Source organism: Oncorhynchus nerka, linkage group LG5 (assembly GCF_034236695.1).
Source record: "Oncorhynchus nerka isolate Pitt River linkage group LG5, Oner_Uvic_2.0, whole genome shotgun sequence".
Lineage (NCBI taxonomy): Eukaryota > Metazoa > Chordata > Actinopteri > Salmoniformes > Salmonidae > Oncorhynchus > Oncorhynchus nerka.
Genome location: NC_088400.1, coordinates 31,841,838 through 31,863,758, shown reverse-complemented (window position 1 = coordinate 31,863,758; position 21,921 = coordinate 31,841,838). Strand labels below are relative to the sequence as shown.

Below are 21,921 nucleotides of genomic sequence, written 5' to 3'. Positions count from 1 at the left end.
ATTGACTGAACATGTTTTTTACCCTTTAAAGTCTCAACATACAGCCATACTAACCATTTCCATCTACAACATGGTATTGTGTCTAGCCAACAGCTGCAACCCAAAAGGAATCAGCTGTAGCCGGCCGAAGACACCAGAGAGTCACAAACCACTATTAGGGAAACATTGAACTTTGATCTGCTGGTCCTCTCTGTTTCACTTCTTATTTCCCTCACCTCTCCTCCTCTCAAATACCTGTTTTTCTACCTCTCTCACTTGTTCATTTACTTTTTCTAATTATCACAATCTAAAATGGAGTGAAAGAGCCTACTTATTGTGAAGAAGAAAGTAGTGTCTTCATGTCAGTGTTGGACAGCAGGGTGTGAGAGCTGATCACTGCCCTGACACAACAAATGAGGTGTTATATTCTCAGGCGCAAACATCTCTTCTTCACACTCAAAAGAAACCTCACTTATCACATCCTGTGTTTGACATCTTAACTAAATCCATCACACATGAGACATGAAGCCATTCTGGTGGTTTGTATAATGAATAAGTGAGACTTTGATGGGGCTCATCCTCTTTCCTCTGAGTTAGAACCTATGAATAGGTTCAAAATTTAACTTCTTCTTTTGCTTGTCACAAACTGGTTGAGGTCTTCTGAGTGGCAGGAACAGCTATTTCTCATACTTTCCTTGCATTGGTTTCGTTTGTGCCGTAACACAAATTCAGCTCTGAATAGAAAATAGAGGACCTTTTTGAAATACCGAAGTTAATTTGATAAACTGAGACCCTGCGTTGTAAAGAGACATGGAGGCTGTTTTAGGACTGTTGGTGATCTCAGCAGGAGTGTCTCATGGTAAGAAACATCTTTATATGTGTTCCTTTCCCTCTTCTTTTATGCAGAATATAATATCAGGAGTCTTCTATACATGTAGCAGAAATGACGGATGGTGATAGACAATATTCAGAACACGGTAGAAGACAGTTGTCCCATGATAATGATCACTGACTTAATGATCCCTATCACCTTGATGCTGTTGGTTTGGTTGTACTGTTAGTCGCTTGTATCCTCATCTGTAAAATGATACATGACTTGACATGGTTTAGAACAGTGATAGTCACTACAGTGTCTGTTTTTCTTCTTGATCTTCAGGCTTGGAGACTTCCTGTGATGCTAGAGAAGATGGATCTCAGTGTTATGGACCTCTGGGAGGAACTGTCTATCTCCAGCTGGTGACTGATACCACGAGGTATGATGATCTCTCATTTTGGAAAGGCTCAACTGGTGCTAAAACAAAGATACTCAAAATTAAGATGGGCAAACGGGTAATAACATACACCCCCATTGAAGACAGAGTACACTTCTTTATAAACAATGGGACATTGAGGTTAAATAACACAAGAAGGAATGATTCTGGTGAATACCTGCTCGGAAAATATGATTCAGAAGGGAGATCATCAGGGACCATAGGACTACAACTGTTCATCGAAGGTAAATAACTTACTTGCCAAGTAATTTAACTTTCACAAGCTCTACATATTGCTCTGGCTAAACTACACATATGTGACTGCTTAATAATCAAAATAATGAGAAATGCATTTTATGTGTAGTCATTCAACAGGAGTCATTTTTATTTTCATAGTCTACTGTAGTTGGTACATAGAGTCATAACCACATCCATCAACATTAAATCATCTGTTGGTTATTTGAAATACAGTCATTGTGTGTCATGAATCTGCTGCTCCTGTCGACTACAGTAGTTTCTGTGACTTTAAAGAAGAATGGCTGGTGTTGTGTTGTAATGTGTTTTTCCCTCTTACTACAGTTACATATCCTTCTTCCCCCACAGCTCCAGTGTCCAGTCCTCAGCTGTCCTCTGAGTGTCTGTCCCATGGAGAGATGAGGGTGTCCTGCTCCTCTGAGGGGGATGGTCCCCAGTACAGCTGGACTCTGGATGGACAGACGCTGAACGAGACTGATGCCCCTCCTGATAATAAGACAAACACCATCACTCTGAAGAAAGGCCTGTCAGGAAATCTCACCTGTACCGTCAGAAACAACATCAACCGTAATACTGTCAGCAGGAGAATCTCACACTGTCCAGGTAATCTACTGTTCAACTTACTTTGTTAAAAATACATTCTGATCAACAATATCAAATATGAATGATAATAATAATGATGATTATAATGATCAATGATCAATTCTTATCAATAAGAATTGACCTGTTTCAAAACAGCACTATCCATTTGCCAGTATTTACATGTAATTCAGATACGAATGTGATTACTGTTGTTTGGATTGCCTACAGGGCTGATATATGTTAACTGCACGTTATCCAACGGGACAAAGATATCAGAGTGGGTGATTACCCTGTGTGTTGAGTCTACAACGGTGGCGACTGTGACTGAGGCCCCCACCAGTAAAACCTCCACTGGTAAGGGATAATGTTGATATTGATGATGATGATGATGGTTATTATTATTATGATGGACATCATGACCTCTAGGGTCGTTCCACAAAATGAGTCCCTAATTGATCTTTTTTCAATCTAGACCACATGGAGAATAAAATATCTCAGATTTTTTATATTTATGAAGAGTTCCTAAAGTGCCAAAATGCAGCATTTTGACGTGTCCCTCTGTCACCCTCTGTGACCTCTAGGAACATTTTAACCCACTTAATCCCAAAATGTCTCCAAGTGTTCACCATTATTGTAAAGCCTTATTTTGTTGCTTTGCCAAAGTAATTTCTGGTGATTTGTCTTTATTTCATGTGAACATATTTTTTTTAACCTTTATTTAATTAGGCAAGTCAGTTAAGAACAAATTCTGATTTACAATGACGGCCTACCAAAAGGCAAAAAGACCTCCTGTGGGGACGGGGGCCTGGGGTTAAAATTAATACAAATATACAATATAAATAAAGGACAAAACACATCACAACAAGAGAGACAACAAATACTACATGAAGAGAGACCTATGACAACAATATAGCAAGGCAGCAACACATTACAACACAGCATGGTAGCATAATAACAACATGGTAGCAACACAACATGGTAGCAGCACAAAACATGGTACAAACATTATTGGGCACAGACAACAGCACAAAGGGCTAAAAGGTAGAGACAACAATACATCACACAAAGCAGCCACAACTGTCAGTAAAAGTGTCCAAGATTAAGTCTTTGAATGAAGAGATTGAGATAAAACTGTCCAGTTTGAGTGTTTGTTGCAGCTCGTTCCAGTCGCTAGCTGCAGTGAACTGAAAAGAGGAGCGACCCAGGGATCTGTGTGCTTTGGGGACTTTTTAAAGAATGTGTCTGGCAGAACCGATGTTGTATCTGGAGGATGTGGGCTGTTGTAGATATCTCAGATAAACAGGAGTGAGGCCTAAGAGGGTTTTTATAAATGAGCATCAACCAGTGGGTCTTGAGAGAAGCCCAGTTTACAGAGGTGACCAGTTTACAGAGGAGTATAGAGTGCAGTGATGTGTCCTATAAGGAGCATTGGTGGCAAATCTGATGGCCAAATGGTAAAGAACATCTAGCCACTCGAGAGATTAGTGATTCATTTTCAGGTTACACTACCCAAAAGGGACTCATTTCACAGAACGACCCTCTTGAAGTAGCAGCATCATAGCACTTGGCACATCTCAACTCAGATATGTGATTCCTTTAAACGTTTTATTGCCACCAGGGTTTATATACTGTAGGTTAACTGTATTAATTGTTATTTATTAGGGATCCCCATTAGCTGTTGCCAGGACAGCAGCTAGTTTTCCTGGAGTCCAAACACATTAAGGAACGAAAGATAAACAGCAAGTCATAAAACATTACTACACCACAACATATCTGCAATACAAAATGTAGAATAAGACCATACAACAATATTACAATGTACGTGTGTGAATAGTGCATGTGCTAGCGTTTGTGTGCGTTTGTCTGTACCTGCGTGTGTGTCTCTCACAGTAGCCACAGTTCCATAACCGCTAGCGGAACCCCCCCGCAACATCCAGGGAAAGTGCAGGGCGCCAAATTCAAAACAACAAAAATCTCATAATTAAAATTTCTCAAGCATGCAAGCATTTTACACAATTTTAAAGATAACATTTTCGTTAATCCAGCCACAGTGTCTGAATATAAAAAGGATTTACAGCGAAAGCACCACAAACGATTATGTTAGGTCACCACCAAGTCACAGAAAAACACAGCCATTTTTCCAACCAAAGAGAGGAGTCACAAAAAGCAGAATTAGAGATAAAATGAATCACTTACCTTTGATGATCTTCATCAGATGACCCTCATAGGATTTCATGTTACACAATACATGTATGTGTTGTTTGATAAAGTTCATATATATATAAAAAAATCTGAGTTTACATTGGCGCTTTACTTTCAGTAGTTCTAAAACGCGCGGTGATTGTGCAGAGAGCCACATCAATTTACAGAAATACTCATAATAAACATTGATAAAGATAGACTATTATACATGGAACTTTAGATAAACCTCTCCTTAATGCAACCTCTGTGTCAGATTTCAAAAGAACTTTATGGAGAAAGCAAACCATGCAATAATCTGAGTACAGCCTTTAGACAACAAAGCAGCCAAAAAGATACCCGACATATTGGATAGTCAACATTACTCAGAAATCGCATTTGAAATATTCACTTACCTTTGATTATCTTCATCAGAATGCACTCCCAGGAATCCCAGTTCCACCATAAATGCTTGATTTCGATAATGTCCATCAGTTATGTCCAAATATCTTCTTTTGTTAGGGCGTTTGATAAACAAATCCAAAAGCGCGTTCAGGTCACGCCGAACGTCAGACGAAAAGTTCAAAAAGTTCCATTACAGCCCGTAGAAACATGCCAAACCAAGTATGGAATCAATCTTTAGGATGTTTTTAACATAAAACTTCATTCATCTTCCAACCGGACAATTCCTTTGTCTGTACAAATGAAGTGGAACGTAGCTACCTTTCACGTGAGCGCGCCAGACCGAGGCTGTGGCACCCTGCCAGACCACTACCTCAAAGAGCCCTTATGAGCCCCTCCTTTAGAGTATAATCCTCAAAACAGGTTATAAATACTGTTGACATCTAGTGGAAGCCTTGGGAAGTGAAACATAACTAATATCACACGGTATCTTCAATAGGGGCTAAGGTGATAAACTACAAACCTCAGATTTCCCACTTCCTGCTTGGATTTTTTTCTCAGGTTTTTGCCTGCCGTATGAGTTCTGTTATGCTCACAGACATCATTCAACCAGTTTTAGAAACTTCAGTGTTTTCTATCCAGATTTTCTAATTATATGCATATTCTAGGTTTTACGGCTGAGTAGCAGGCAGCTTAATTTGGGCACGTTTTTCATCCAAGCTACCCAATACTGCCCCCTACCCCAAAGAAGTTAAACAGCTTGTCAACACTTCTTACAAAAACAGGTAGTGATGAAGTTAATCTCTCCTCTACTTTGAGCCATGAGAGATTGACATGCATATTATTAATGTTAGTTTTACATTTACATTTAAGGGCCAGACAATCCAGTGTTACTTCAAGCAGTTTAGTCGCCTCAATTTACTCAATTTGCACACTATTCATTGCAAGATTTAGTTGAGGTTTAGTGAATGATTTGTCCTAAATACAATGCTTTTAGCTTTTGAAATATTTAGGACAAACATATTCCTTGCCACCCATTCTGAAACTAACTGCAGCTTTTTGTTAAGTGTTGCAGTCATTTCAATCGATGTAGTAGCTGACGTGGATATAGTGTTGAGTCATCCACATACATAGACACATTGGCTATTTGAGCATGTCAAGTTTTTTTTTTACTGGCTCAAATTTATTTATTTATTTTTAGTCATTCAAGTAGTTGGCAATATAAGTGGGTTTTGTGATGAATGAGCCATCTGATTCAATGAATGTTGGAGCTGAGTTCGCCTTTTTTTGCCCAACATTTCATTTAAGGTGTTCCAAAGGTTATTACTATCCATGTTTATGTCATATATCTTTGTTTCATGGTATAGATTCTTCATATTTTTATTCAGTTTAGTCACATGATTTCTCAATTTGCAGTACGTTTGCCAACCGGTTGTGCTGCCAGACTTATTTGCCATTCCTTTTGCAACATCCGTCTCAGCCATACCATTTTTCAATTTCTCGCCAATCCAAGGGGATTTAACATTTCTTCAGTCATTTTCTTAATGGGTGCATGCTTATTCGTAACTGGAATAAGCAATTTCATAAATGTGTCAAGTGCAGCGTCTGGTTGCTCCTCATTGCACCACAGACCAGCAAATCGTTTTTACATCATCAACATAAGAATCACTACAATACTTATCGTATGACCTCTTATACCATATATTAACTTTGGTTTTCCGATATGTGGCTACTATATTGTGATCACTACATCCAATGGATTTGGAAACTGCTTTAACCTCTTAAGTCGACCCTCTACTTTTTTGAACATTCTGTTAAAAATCGCGCAACATTTCAGCGCCCTGCTACTCATGCCAGGAATATAGTATATGCATTTGCTTAGTCTGTGTGGATAGAAAACACTCAGACGTTTAAAAAACTGGTTAAATCACTGCTGTGGCTTTACCAGAACGGCATTTACATCGAAAAGCACAGGAAAAACTGATCACTGAAAATGGGAAAATATATCCATGCGCCACTTGAACCCATTGATAAAGGTGAACCACAATTAATTGACTGAGGTTGCAGTACCTACAGCTTCCAGACGGTGTCTAGAGTCTTGTCATTTCCCTTCGAGTTTTTTCTTGGTCAAACACATGCAGGACACCGTATCTCCTCCGGTCTAGGACCGGATATTTTCGTTGAGTTTCTAGCCGGACATTTTTCCAGACGGACAGCTAATGATCTTTACATCGCCTCCTGATTAATTTTATCGCTTATTAACGTTTACTAATACCTAAAGTTGCATTACAAACGTATTTCGAAGTGTTTTGTGAAAGTTTATCGTCGACTTTTTGAATTTAAAAAATGACGTTACGTTTTGAAACGATGTTTTTTCGTTTATCACACAGTCTACATATAACGATATCTAGGCTTTATATGGACCGATTTAATCGAAATAAAGACCCAAATAGTGTTTATGGGACATCTAGGAGTGCCAACAAAGAAGATGGTGAAAGGTAATGAATGTTTTCTATTTTATTGTGCGGTTTGTGTAACGCCGAAATGCTAATTATTTTGTTTACGTCCCCTGTGGGTCTTTTGGGGTGTTGCATGCTATCAGATAATAGCTTCTCATGCTTTCGCCGAAAAGCATTTAAAAAATCTGACTTGTTGCCTGGATTCACAACGAGTGTAGCTTTAATTCGATACCCTGCATGTGTATTTTAATGAACTTTTGAGTTTTAACTAATACTATTAGCATTTAGCGTAGCGCATTTGCATTTCCAGAGCTCTAGTTGGGACGCAAGCGTCCCGAGTAGAAGCAACAGGTTAACTTCTTGCGTCGAGCCATCCCGGATCCGGTATCGTGACTACAGCCTCAAGCTCATTACCATAACGCAACGTTAACTATTCATGAAAATCGCAAATGAAATGAAATGAATCTATTTGCTCTCAAGCTTAGCTTTTTGTTAACAACACTGTCATCTCATATTTTCAAAAATATGCTTCTCTACCATAGCAAACTAGCATTTAGCATTTAGCGTTAGCATTTAGCATTAGCATTTAGCGTTAGCATTTTAGCAGGCCACATTTTCACAAAAACCAGCAAAAACATTCAATAAATAATTTACCTTTGAAGAACTTCGGATGTTTTCAATGAGGAGACTCTCAGTTAGATAGCAAATGCTCAGTTTTTCCTGAAAGATTTTTTGTGCAGGAGAAATCGGTCCGTTTGGTGCGTCACATTTGGCTACCAAAAAAAAACGAAAATTCAGTTATCCAAACGCCGAACTTTTTTCCAAATTAACTCCACAATATCGACTGAAACATGGTAAACGTTGTTTAGAATCAATCCTCAAGGTGTTTTTCACATAGTTCTCTTCGATGATATATCGTTCGTGGAAGTCTCCTCTCTCCCCTGAATCACATGAATGAATGAGTGCAGCTTGTAGATTACGCAGCAATTTCGACAAAGGACACCGGGTGGACACCTGGTAAATGTAGTCTCTTATGGCCAATCTTCCAATGATATGCCTACACATACGCCACAATGCTGCAGACATCTTGGATGAACGGCAGAGCGCATAAGCTCGTTCACAGCATATTCACAGCCATATAAGGAGACGTTAGTAAAACACAGCGTCAAAAATCCTGTTAATTTCCTATTTGAAGTTTCATCTTTGTTTCGCCTGTAAGATCAGTTCTGGGGTACTCACAGATAATATCTTTGCAGTTTTGAAAACGTCAGAGTGTTTTCTTTCCAACGCTGGCAATTATATGCATAGTCGAGCATCTTTTCGTGACAAAATATTGCTCTTAAAACGGGCACGTTTTTTTATCCAATAATGACATAGCGCCCCCATAGGTTGAAGAGGTTAAAGCAAATTTCTGCTAAATTAGTAAAAATGTGATACATGATGATGATTTAATTCCTGTGCTGTTTATAGATATTCCTTAATGCAACCGCTGTGTCTGATTTTTTTTAAAACTTGCAAACCATGCAATAATCTGAGACGGCGCTCAGAAAAATAGTCAAAATAGCCGCCATGTTGGTGTCAACATAAACAAGAAATTACATGATAAATATTCCCTTACCTTTGATGATCTTCATCAGAAAGCCTCCCAGGAATCCCAGGTCCACAATAAATGTTTGTTTTGTTCGATAATGTCCGTTATTAATGTCCAAATACCTCCTTTTTTTTAGCTCATTCTGGTCAGCGTTACGTCGGACAAAAACTTCAAAAAGTTATATTACAGGTCGAAGAAATATTTCAAACTAAGTACAGAATCAATCATTAGGATGTTTTTAACATATAGCTTCAATAAAGTTCCAACCGGAGTATTCCTTTGTGTCTTGATGAGCAATGGAACGCAAATGGATACCATGAGGTATGCGCGTGATCAGAAAATAGCTGACTGCCAGTCACCTGATACATTCTGCTCTCATTCAGTCCCACAACACAGTAGAAGTCTCATTCAAATTTCTATAGATGGTTGACATCTAGTGGAAGCCCTCGGACATGCAACATGAACATACACAAGGGACCTTGTGAAGATGCTGGAGGAAACTGGTACAAAAGTATCTATATCCACAGTAAAACGAGTCCTATATCGACATAACATGAAAGGCCGCTTTGCGAGGAAGAAGCCATTGCTCCAAAACCGCCATAAAAAAGCCAGACTACGGTTTGCAACTTGCAAGCCGAAGAATACCATCCCAACCTTGAAGCACGGGGGTGGCAGCATCATGTTGTGGGGGTGCTTTGCTGCAGGAGTACCTGGTGCACTTCACAAAATTGATGTCATCATGAGGGAGGAAAATTATGTGGATATATTGAAGCAACAACTCAAGACATCAGTCTGGAATTTAAAGCTTGGTTGCAAATGCGTCTTCCAAATGGACAATAGCCCCAAGCATACTTCCAAAGTTGTGGCAAAATGGCTTAAGAACAACAAAGCCAAGGTATTGGAGTGGCCATCACAAAGCCCTGACATCAATCCTATAGAACATTTGTGGGCAGAATTGAAAAAGCATGTGCGAGCATGGAGGCCTACAAACCTGACTCCGTTTAACCAGCTCTATCAGGAGGAATGGGACAAAATTCACCCAACAGTTTGTGGGAAGCTTGTGGAAGGCTACCTGAAACGTTTGACCCAAGAAAAACAATTTAACGTCAATGCTACCAAATACTAATGGAGTGTATGTCAACTTCTGACCCCCTGGGAATGTGATGAAAAAATAAATGCTGAAATAAATAATTATCTCGACTATTATTCTGATATTTCACATTCTTAAAATAAAGTGGTGATCCTAACTGACCTAAAACAGGGAATTTTTACTAGTATTAAATGCAGGGAATTGTGAAAAACTGAGTTTAATGTATTTGGCTAAGGTGTATGTAAACTTCCGATTTCAACTGTATACGCGGACACTGTGAATGACTTCATCAGGAAGTGTATAGGTGATTTTGTTCCAACTGTGACTATTAAAACCTACCCAAACCAGAAACCTTGGATAGATGGCAACATCCGTTCAAAACTGAAAGCGCGAACAACTGCATTTAACCTTTTCAAGGTGACTGGGAATATGGTTGAATACCAGCAGTGTAGTTATTCCCTCCGTAAAGCAATCAAATTGGCAAAACGTCAGTACAGTGGATGCCAGTCCAGACGGTCTAGCAGCTTCCTCAGAGCATGCGCAGACCAGCTGGCTTGAGTATTTACATACATATTCAATCTCTCCCTATCCCAGTCTGCTGTCCCCACTTGCTTCAAGATGTCCACCATTGCTCCTGTACAAAAGAGAGTAAAGGTAACTGAACTAAATTACTATCACCCCTTAGCACTCACTTCTGTCAGAGAGAGGCTAGTTAAGGATCATATCACCTCTACCTTACACCCTAGATCCACTTCAATTTGCATAGTGCCCCAACAGATCCACAGGCGATGCAATTGCCTTCACACTGCACAATGCCCTATCCCCTGCACTTCAGGAAACAGCAGTGGGTTGCGTGCCCCTATCCACATCGACGGGACCGCAGTGGAGAAGGTGAAAGGCTTCAAGTTCATCGGCGTACACATCACTGACAATCTGAAATTGTCCACCCACACAGACAGTGTGGTGAAGAAGACGCAACTCAACAAAACAGGTGCACCAAGAGAGAGACTGAAAAACAGCTTCTATCTCAAGACCATCAGATTGTTAAATAAGCATCACTAGCCGACTACCACCCGGATGCTCAACTGAATATATGTATATACTGTATTCTATTCTTCTGTATTTTAGTCAATGCCACTCTGACATTGCTCGTCTTAATATTTATATATTTCTTATTTCCATTATTTTACATTTAGATATATGTGTATTGTTAGATACTACTGCACTGTTGGCACTAGGAACACAAGCATTTCACTAAACCAGCAATAACATCTGCTAAATATATGTATGTGACTAATAAAATTTGATTCGATTTCACACATATTATCTAGATAGTGACTGTTAGGACTTGGTGGTCAGTAGCAGCTTCCCACAATAATGGAATTTAGGTTAGGCAGATTAACCTGTAGCCATATTATTTCCACAGTATTTAATATGAGATGTTTTAAAAGCTTTAAAGGAATGTGGTTCTGAATATAGACTGCAACACCACCCCATTGATATTTCTGTCCATTATGTTACGTTACAGCCTTATTTTAAAATGGATACGATAGTTTTTCCCCCTCATCAATCTACACACACCATAATGACAAAGCAAAAACAGGTATTTATTACATTTACATCCAGACCCTTTACTCAGTACTTTGTTGAAGCACCTTTGGCAGTGATTAAAGCCTCAAGTCTTCTTGGGTATGATGCTACAAGCTTGGCACACCTATATTTGGGGAGTTTCTGCCATTCATCTCTGCAGATCCTCTCAAACTCTGTCAGGTTGTATGGGGAGCATCGCTGCAGAGCTATTTTGAGGTCTCTCCAGAGACATTTGATCGGGTTCAAGTCCGGGCTCTGCCTGAGCCACTCAAAGATTTTTGGAGACTGTCCTGAAGCCACTCCTGCGTTGTCTTGGCTGTGTGCTTAGGGTTGCTGTCCTTTTAGAAGGTGAACCTTCGCCTGAGTCTGAGGACCTGAGCGCTCTGGAGCAGGTTTTCACCAATGATCGCTCTCTACTTTGCTACGTTCATCTTTCCTTCGATCCCAATTAGTCTCCCAGTCCCTGCCGCTGAAAAACATCCTCACAGCATGATGCTACCACCACCATGCTTCACCATAGAGATATTGCCAGGTTTCTTCCAGACATGATGCTTGGCATTCAGGCCAAAGAGTAGAATCTTTGTTTCATAAGACCAGAGAATCTTGTTTCTCATGGTCTGAAAGTCTTTAGGTGCCTTTTGGCAAACTCCAAGCAAGCTGTGATTTGCCTTTTACTGAGAGTGGCTGTCATGTGCCTTTTACTGAGGATTTGCTTCCGTCTGGCCACTCTACCATAAAGGCCTTATTGGTGGAGTGCTGCAGAGATGGTTGTCCTTCTGGAAAGTTCTTCCATCTCCACAGAGGAACTCTGGAGCTCTTTCAGTGACAGTTTGGTTCTTGGTCACCTCCCTGACCAAGGCTCTACTCCCCCCGAATGATCTGTTTGGCCTAATAATGGCCTCCATCTGAGAAATACGGCCAGCTAGGCTTCTGTGTCTCTTTCCTTACAGGATGAACAAATGAACAAAAATATCTCACAATAATGGCAAAATCCAAAAAGCAGAAATATGTTTCCTCCTTTAAATCCACACGAAAGCAATGTCATTGCACATACTGTTGGTCACAGCATCAGTTAATGTTGGTAGCCATACAATGCAGTTCCAGCCAGGTCATGTTGCAGGGAAAAGGCACAGGCAGCAGGGAATCCAGCCGCAATTAGTGTGGGAAACCTCTGAGGTCCCAGACACAAGGGTTGGGAAACCTTGCTAGCTTGATACTGATAGCTACCAGCTAGGCTAGTAGCTAAGCTACGGTAAACAACTTCAGGCTTTTTGGTCTGGAAGGATCCCGGGACAGATTGTAGCTGTCACAGCAGCTGAGGCTAACCGCGATGCAGGATCCAAAGTAAAAAAGTATGTAAATAAAACTTTGCAAGGAGACACTGTCATAACTTTCAAAAACAATAAAGTGAGGAGACAAAGATTTCAGGGTGGGTTATTGAGGGTAATAATACCCTACAACAGTGGCCTCCACAACTGTGATAGAGGCAACCACTGGTAAGAGGCATGAAACCTTAGTAACACGTCCCAGCCACAGAAAATGATTTACTGCTGTCTCCCTTTATCAGAACATTCAGTGGAAATTTCCTCATGGGCTGGTAGGTTTTATGTTGATAGCAGATCTTACTGCAGTTCATGTTCATGGATTATATTAATTCGCTGATTAGTTAATTTAGGTGTTATACCTTCTCCCTTCTGTCCCCCAGGACCAGTGTTCAATGTGTTTGTTTATTTCCAACTTGCTGAAGTCTTCATTCTGCTGACAATCTGTCTGGGATCATACTGGTTTTACAAGAAGAAAACCTGTCCTCAAGAACAAGGTCAGTAACGCATCATTGTACCTTTGTTTTAATGTATTTTGTTTGATAAGTAAAATGTTATTATTATTCTTAATTCGCTCTCTCTCTCTAGCTCACTCTCTCTCGCTCACTCTCCTTTTCTCTCTCTCCAGATGATGGTGAGTAAGCAGAGTGTTTGCAGACTCTCAGGTGGATCACGGTGGGACTCTAAGAGGGGTGTTGATGTCATGAAAGTTGCCATGGGGACCATGACTGATGACTAATGATGATGTTATACTGCTTATTGCTGTTTTAATTTTAATCAAGCTCAAACTCAAAGCACAGTAATGTATTTAGATCTTTTGACATATTTTCATAGTTTCAGAATGTTCCTTCAGACCTGCCCTTAACAAAGTAATAATGAATGATCCATGTGATGGTGTTAATTTAATGGATTTTAACTCTTGAATTGTAGTGTTTTAGTGGATTTCATTTGTACATACAGTTACATAAAGGAATGAAAATGCTATTGTGTTTTTGAAAATACATTTTCTTTCTTATTTGAATGTGACCTAAGACCTTCATAAACACAAACACATTTTTTTTGCGATAGCAAATATGTAGAGTTCTTGCACTCAAAACCATGAAAAGGAATAACCCATGAATGACGACATGAATAACATACAGCTGGCGGGTATTAAGCTTTTTTGACAGGATAGAACAGCAACCTCTGGTAAGACAAGGGGTGGCAGTCTGTGTAAATTTGTAAACAACAGCTGGTGCACGAAATCTAAGGAAATCTGGAGGTCTTACTCGCCTGAGGTAGAGTATCTCATCATAAGCTATAGACCACACTATTTACCAAGAGAGTTTTCATCTGTATATTTCATAGCTGTCAAAATACCACCACAAACCGATGCTGGCACTAAAACCGCACTCAATGAGCTGTATACGGCCATAAGCAAAATGGAAAACTCATCCAAATGCGACTTTCCTAGTGGCCGGGGGCTTAAAATGCAGAGAAACTCAAATTTGTGTATGTTAACATACCAGTATGTTAAATGTGCAACCAGAGGAAAAAAAAACCTCTAGACCACCTTTACTCCACACACAGAGATGCGTACATAGCTCTCCCACGCCCTCCATTTTGGCAAATCTAATCTTAACTCTATCCTCCTGATTCCTGCTTACAAGCAAAAACTAAAGTAGGAAGCATCAGTGACTCAGTCAATAAAAAAGTGGTCAGATGAAGCAGATTCTAAGGTACAGGACTGTTTTGCTAGCACAGACTGGAATATCTTCCGGAATTCTTCCGATGGCATTGTGTAGTACATCACATTAGTCACTGGCTTCATCAATAAGTGCATCGATGACCTTGTCCCACAGTGACCGTACGTACATACCCCAACAAAAGGCCATGGATTACAGGCAACATCCGCACTGATCTAAAGGGTAGAGGTGCCACTTTCAAGGAGCGGGACTCCAACCCGGAAGGTTATAAAAAATCCCGCTATGCCCTCCGACGAACCATCAAACAGTGTGTCAATACAGGACTAAGATTGGATCGTACTGCACTGGCTCTGATGCTCTCCGGATGTGGCAGGGCTTGCAAACTAATACAGTCTACAAAAGGAAGCACAGCGATGAGCTGCCCAGTGACACGAGCCTACCAGACGATTTATAATATTTATATGCTTGCTTCGAGGAAAGTAACATTGAAGAATGCATGAGAGTATCAGCTGTTCCGGACGACTGGATCAAACACATTAAGAAATAAATAAATATATATATAGAGAGTGTTTCTCTGACACCAACTCAGTCAGTTCTCAGGTACTATCTCAAGTACTAGTTTAACTTAATGCACTTCCCCAAGGAGGAACAACCATCGCTGGTGCAAGAAAGGTTGAGAAACACTGTTACACAACACAGGACATGTGTTCACTCCGTGGTGGTAGCAAATTGTCACACTTGAGTAAATGAAAAATACCTTAATAGAGCATGATTCAAATAAAAGTGAAGGTCACCCAGTAAAATACTCCTCGAGTAAAAGTCTAATTATTTGGCTTTAAATATAGTTATGTGTCAAAGTAAATGTAATTGCTAAAATATACTGAAATATCAAAAGTATACATCATTTCCAAGTCCTTATATTAAGCAAACCAGGCAGCACCATTTTTTAAAGATAGCCAGGGGCACACTCCAACACTCAGATATCATTTCCAAATGAAGCATGTGTGTTTAGTGAGTCTGCCAGATCAGAGGCAGTAGGGATGACCAGGGATGTTATCTTGATGTGTGAATTGGACCATTTTTCTGTCCAGTTAAGCATTCAAAATGTAAAGAGTACATTTGGGGAAAAGTATGGAGTAAGAAGTATATTATTTTCTTGTTGTCAAAAATATAAGTAATAATGTTACGGTCATTAAAAGAAGAGGGAGTGGACTAAAGTGCAGCGTGGTAAGTGTTCATGATTTATTTTCAATAAAACACTTGAACAAAATAACAAAGAGCAAAACGACAATGAACAGTTCTGTCAGGTGTAGAACAACAAAACAGAAAATAACTACCCACAAACCCAGGTGGGGAAAAGGCTACCTAAGTATGATTCTCAATCAGAGACACCGATAGACAGCTGCCTCTGATTGAGAACCACACCCACCAAACACAAAGAAATAGAAAACATAGACATAATGAAACTAGAATGCCCACCCTAGTCACACCCTGGCCTAACCAAAATAGAGAATAAAATCATCTCTATGGCCAGGGCGTGACAAATAAAGTACTGTCGTGATGTTTTATTAGTTAATGTGATGACTGTTGCTCATCGAATGATTACTAGTTTCTAATTGCGTGATTAACTGAATCAAGCAATTATTAACTCATTAACCTGGGGCACCATGGGAAAACTAGTTTTTATTGAGTTTCTTTTTCCCAAATTAACTCAAAGAATATCAGAATATCGATTTTACAACAGCCGCTAATTAACCAGTTACCTCTACAATCTACAAAGGCAGAATGGTTCAAACTGTTTTCTAAAGCACATCTTTTTTTTGCATCCAATAAGAAACCCAATTCAACAAGGTTTGAGCCCCCACAAAGTGATATATCCATTATAGTATATAACATATATCCAGCCCATTATAAAGTCATGTTATTGTGTCTAGCCAACAGCTGTAACCCAAAAGGAATCAGTTGCAGCCTGTCAAAAACACCAGTCACAAACCACGGTGTGGAGGGCAGGGAAACACTGCTGGTCCTCTCTTTTTCACTTCTTATTTCTCTCACATCTCCTCCTCTCAAATTCCTGTCTTTCTATCTCTCTCTCTCACTTGTTCATTTCTTTTTCAAACGGTAACAATCTAAAAGGAAGTGAAAGAGCCTACTAATTGTGTAGAAGAAGGTAGTGTCTTCATGTCAGTATTGGACAGCAGTGTGTGAGAGCTGACCACTGCCCTGACACAACAAATGAGATGTTATATTCTCAGGTGCCAACATATCTTCATCACACTTAAAAGTAGCCTCACTTAACACGTTTTGCTTCTTCACTGATATAATCACACAAAAGACATGTAGCCAGCCTGGCTGTTTAAATTAAGAAGTGAAACTCTGAGGCTCTTCCTCTTTCCTCTGAGTCATAACCTATGAATAGGTTTATGACAAAATTACACTCGTAGAAAATGGAGGACTGATAAAAAAATGTAAGATTTTGTATAAGTACAGTAGGTTCCTTTGCTAAGTTGCTGCTTTGTGAAGAGACATGAGGCTGTGTTTTGACTTTTTGTGATGTTAGCTGGAGTCTCATGGTCATTCTATTCTTTGTTTGGGTTCCTATGTAGTTGTCCTTTTATTGCATTGAAAAGGCTAGGCTAAGTCAATCTTTAATGTTTTGTGTCCCCCAATCATGGCAGATATATTATTGGTGTATGGAAGACAAATATATGACAAAAGCCTTTCATACTAATACCATACCAGAGAAGATCATGTTAAAGTCCATTTCTTGTTTCTACTTTATTTCTCTCTTTATACATTTAGAGCATTGTAATGTTATACTTTTATATTATTAGCAAGTTCAATCATTATTAGCCACAGAATGCGATAATTAGATTATAAAGAATTATACGAGTTGTGTCAGAATTGTGACAACATTGTCACTCTATCCTCAGGCATGGAGACCCACTGTGATCTTGGTAGAGAGTATGGATCTCAGTGTTATGAAGCTCTTGGGAGGAACTGTCTCTCTCCAGATGATGACTGATGCCATGGGATCTGAACTCATTCAGAAAAAAAACACTGGTGTCACACATACTCTGTTTTATATTGCTAAAATATTAAGATTTCCGAAAGGGAAACACTTCAACTAATTGTAATTTTATATAGTCTTTATTCATAAAATATTAGTTTTTATAACCAGAATAGGCTACTTTATTGAAAATAGGTTGAAAACAAACAAGTAATTCCTATTTAATTGCTTTTATAATAATAACTGTTTTTTCACCTAAATTAATACATGTTCATATCACAAATGCAGCTGACAGTACTATCCTGTTTCTGGGGGTATACATTCTCTTTATGACATAGTATTTATGATAGTCTTTATGGTATTGCCCTGTAGTGGCATAAAGATGGTCCAGTCTGTTTATGGTGTGTAGTCAACTCCTCTCTGTGTTTCTCCTTTGCCATTCCAAATGTCTCATTTAGAGTTAAAGTTAGTTAGAAACAGTTATTAAAGTATCACTCCACAGTGAACCAATCAACAAACAAAAAACAATCCTAGTCAAACACATTTTCTATTGGCGTCATCTATAATTCATGACATCTATACATTATTGGAATCAGTTATTATACATTACATCATATGTTGCATAAACAAAAAAACAACAAAGTAGCCTTCTCTGACACCAGGTAGCCTTGAGGTCAGAGTGTTGGCCCAGTAACTGAAAGGTCGCTGGCCCCACAATGATAGCAGTACAATGACAGAAGAGGTGTCTACAGAGCATATACAGAATGGAACCAGGCAAACATATAGAGGCATCAACCCATTTCTTCGACAAAAAGCATTTACGGGAAAATATCTGACCTGTCCACAACATTTTCTGTGGCCCTCAACGTTAATTCATTTCACAAACTAAAGCTCTATAAAAACACACTCTCACCTTGATGTTCTATGTTTAAAATGTTTCCCCATTCCCCAAACAAGGCCACCATTAGGAGGTTCACATTGAACACATGACCTGTGTGGTGTAACATTGTTTCTCAACCTTTCTTGCGACAGTTAAACTAGCACTTGAGATCGAGTTAGTGTCAGAGAAACACTAACAGACACAGCTGTATAAAGGGAATAGTGTTTACTAAATAACTTACAGTATAGATTTGACATGGACCTACCATAGGGCTCGGTCTGTGGTGCAGAAATACAAAGTCCTCAAAGGCTGTGTGACAATTTCTTCTGTATCACATTTCCTCTTTTAGCCCTCATGGAAATCTTGTCTCAAGATCTCTTGTTCACTTGTGTGTGTGGTGTATCTTACTTCTTGTTGTATCTTATTTAATGCCTTATTGTTTATAACATAGTCATGCATTTGTCTGTGAAATAAAGAAGTGAGATCAAGACTGTGTTCAAACACTTCCTTTTTCATCCCTGATGGGACACAGTCTATCGTGTGTTTTGCTCAAACATCCCAGTCACACGATGTGGCAGGTTGATTGAGTATGGCATCTGAGTTTGGGATTTGGGTCGTGAATCTATAGTTGCCAACATATATAACACATATCAGTGGTTGGCCATTGTGAAGACAACATGCTTGAAGTGTTTGGACTCCTGGTGATGTTAACTGGACTCTCTAATGGTAAGAGGCTACAGTTGTTTGTCTATGGAGGTCATGTATGTTCTAATAATAAGGCAGTGTTATAAAGGGTAACTGAATAATTACAGCAGAGTACAATGCTGTGTTATAATGAGGAGATAAGAAACAGACATAAATCAGTGTAATAGGCCTATCACAGTGCACATCATGTTTGATGGCTTTAATACCTCACAAGCAAGCTGAAATGATTTACTTGTCAAATGAGATCATTTTTTTACCCCTTATTTTACCAGGTAAGTTGACTGAGAACACATTCTTATTTACAGCAGCAACCTGGGGAACAGTTACAGGGTAGAGCAGGAGGGATGAGCAGGAGCCAATTGCAAGCTGGGGATGATTAGGTGGCCATGATGGTAAGGGCCAGATTGGGAATTTAGTCAGGACACTGAGATTAGCACTGCTACTCTTACGACAAGTGCCATGGGATCTTTAGTGACCACAAATAGTCAGGACACTTGTTTCGTGTCCCATCCGAAAGACAGCTTCCTACACAGGGCAATGTCCCAAATCACTGCCCTGGTGCACTGGGATATGTATATAAAAATAGACTAGAGGACAAGGTGCATCCTACTGGCCCTCTAACACCATTTCCAGCAGCATCTGGTCTCCCATCCAGGCACCAACTGTAATGTGGTCTGTGTGTAGCTTGTGTAGAGGAGTCGAGGCGCAGGACAGCAGATAAAGTAATTTACTCAAAATATAATATAATATAAAGCGAGCCCACATAACGGACCGTCTTACATACAAACAATTACTCACAAACAAACATTGGGGAACGGAGGGTTAAATAATGAACAAGTAATTGGGGGATTGAAACCAGGTGTGTAAGACAAAGACAAAACAAATGGAAAATGAAAAGTGGACGATGGCTAGAACCCTGACCACCAAATGCCGCCCAAACAAGGAGAGGGACCGACTTTGGCATAAGAGTGACACCACCCTGCTTAGCTTTAGAGGCAAGCCAGCAGTGATATGCCTGCTGGGACATTCATAATGTCACAAAATAACATTTTATTAGAGTTTCAGATGAAGAATAACAGTAATCATTATCAACAAAAGTGTCCTTTTCCCCTTCTTTCCTCAGGCACGGAGGAGAAATCCTGTGATGCTAGACAGAACATGTCATGTCACGGAGCTCTGGGAGAAACTGTCTATCTTCAGCTGATGAATAATGCCACAGGGTCTGAACTAATATTCAAAAAAGACCCCACTGGTGCAAGTATAAAGATATTCACAATGAAAAACAACACAGTGAGAATCCATGACTCCATTAAAGCTAGATCAGAGTTCTTTATCAACATCGGAACATTTAGGATATCTAACACAGAAAAGAGTGATTCTGGTGAATATGTCTTAGAAATCTATTATTCAAATGGAACACATTTGAGCACGGGAGGAGTACAACTGATAATTGGAGGTGAGGAGCTAAAAAGCTCATGTCTCTTTGCCAAATAAGAATCTTCCAAAGAAGCTAAAGGCTTCTTGAATGTTGACATGCACTTGTGATCAAATGTTTTTTGGGGTGCAAAATGCTCCTTTGACTGCTTACAGTTGTCATTCACTGCAGAAGTCTGTGATGGAGACGATGTCCCTGTGGTGTACAATTCTGTGAAACACAATCCTTACTGTAATAGTCAATGGCAGAATGGGTCAAACAGTTTTATAAAGCAAATCTTTTTTTTGCATCCAATAACAAACCCAATTCAGCAAGGTTTGAGCCCCCATAAAGTGGTATATTAACCCAGTCCATTATGAAGTCATGTTATTGTGTCGAGCCAACAGCTTCAACCCAAAGGAATCAGTTGCAGCCGGTTGAAGACACCAGAGTGTCACGGGTCCGACCGAGGGTGTTTCCCCTTCCCGGGCGGGTGGCTCTCGGCGGTCGTCGTCACCGGCCTATTAGCTGCCACTGATTGTTTTTTCCTCCCCCTCCTTGTATGTTTAGTGGTAGCACCTGTTCATGTTTAATTAGTTTGTCTTTATTAGACAGCCGGCCCGCCTGGTTGTTGTGTGGGATTATTTCTATGTAAACTTCGGCTCTGTTGTAGAGGTACGTGTTAGTGCCTGGTCGTGATTTTTCCAGTGTACATTTTGATTCCCTGTGGTTGGGAACGTAACTTTTGTGAGCACCCTGTGATGTGTTGGTGCTATTAAAAGACGCACAGCATTGAACTCTGTCTCCTGCATTTGACTCCACACCCACGACACCCGGAGCATTACACAGAGAGTCACAAACCACTATTAGGGAGACATTGGACTTTGATCTGCTTGTCTTCTCTGTTTCACTTCTTATTTCTCTCACCTCTGTCTCTGCCCACACATTTTGTAAAAAAAAGTAAAATAAACAGTGGAAAGAGGGGATTGTGCTGCAGCCTCTACAAGAAACGGTAAGTCTCTAGCACAAACATGGGGTCTATTCAAGATTCAAAATGGCGCATTTGACTCTGTACAGTAGTGTCAATGAACTTTAGTTTGGGGTCATTTGGACCCCACCAAAAATATCTACTTCTACCTACAGTAATTTGATAAATAGGTCCTTAATTTGATATTATGTCTCCAGAGAAACCTACATACAAGTTATCCATACCACCAGAGGGTGGAGGGGGACCTGCATCAGTTATCTTGACCAGATAGAGAGATCCCGTAAGCTCCCCATGTACTCTCCTATGATTGTACTTTTCTGTACCACATATCGTATAACTGTACAATACCAAAACTGACACCGCCACTCTTCATTTTAGGGATGGTGTCATGTGTCCTCCAGATGTGACGCCTGGCCTTCTGGCCAAATTGTTCATTCCTGGTTTCATCAGACCAGAGAAATGTATGAGAGTCTTTAGATGGCTTTTGGCAAACTCCAAGCGGGCTGTCATGTGCCTTTTACTGAAGAGTGGCTTCCTTCTG

At 39.8% G+C, this 21,921-nt stretch overlaps 1 protein-coding gene across 3 annotated transcripts; it reads left to right on the top strand.

The window, feature by feature from the left end:
* Nucleotides 1-642: 642 nt before the first annotated feature.
* Nucleotides 643-13,682, top strand: LOC115129345 (T-cell surface antigen CD2-like). Of its 3 annotated transcripts, XM_065018524.1 has the most exons (8): nucleotides 643-838; nucleotides 1,136-1,474; nucleotides 1,833-2,087; nucleotides 2,295-2,420; nucleotides 10,381-10,440; nucleotides 10,622-10,777; nucleotides 13,082-13,195; nucleotides 13,327-13,682. In XM_065018524.1, the coding sequence occupies exons 1-8, from the start codon at nucleotides 790-792 to the stop codon at nucleotides 13,338-13,340; spliced, it is 1,113 nt and encodes a 370-aa protein (XP_064874596.1). In that variant the 5' UTR covers nucleotides 643-789; the 3' UTR covers nucleotides 13,341-13,682. The 3 variants fall into 3 exon arrangements, with proteins under 3 accessions (XP_064874596.1, XP_029515447.2, XP_029515448.2); XM_029659587.2 differs by lacking the exon at nucleotides 10,622-10,777 and having other exon boundaries at nucleotides 646-838; XM_029659588.2 differs by lacking the exons at nucleotides 10,381-10,440; nucleotides 10,622-10,777 and having other exon boundaries at nucleotides 654-838.
* The last annotated feature ends 8,239 nt before the right edge of the window (nucleotides 13,683-21,921 follow it).

Excerpts from the sequence above, each read along its gene's own strand:
- LOC115129345 (XM_065018524.1), top strand. The coding sequence starts at position 790 with ATGGAGGCTGTTTTAGGACTGTTGGTGATCTCAGCAGGAGTGTCTCAT. Across the intron at positions 10,441-10,621 it reads CTGTACAAAAGAGAGTAAAG|GAAACAGCAGTGGGTTGCGT; the intron begins GTAACTGAACTA and ends CCTGCACTTCAG. Across the intron at positions 10,778-13,081 it reads GACGCAACTCAACAAAACAG|GACCAGTGTTCAATGTGTTT; the intron begins GTGCACCAAGAG and ends TCTGTCCCCCAG.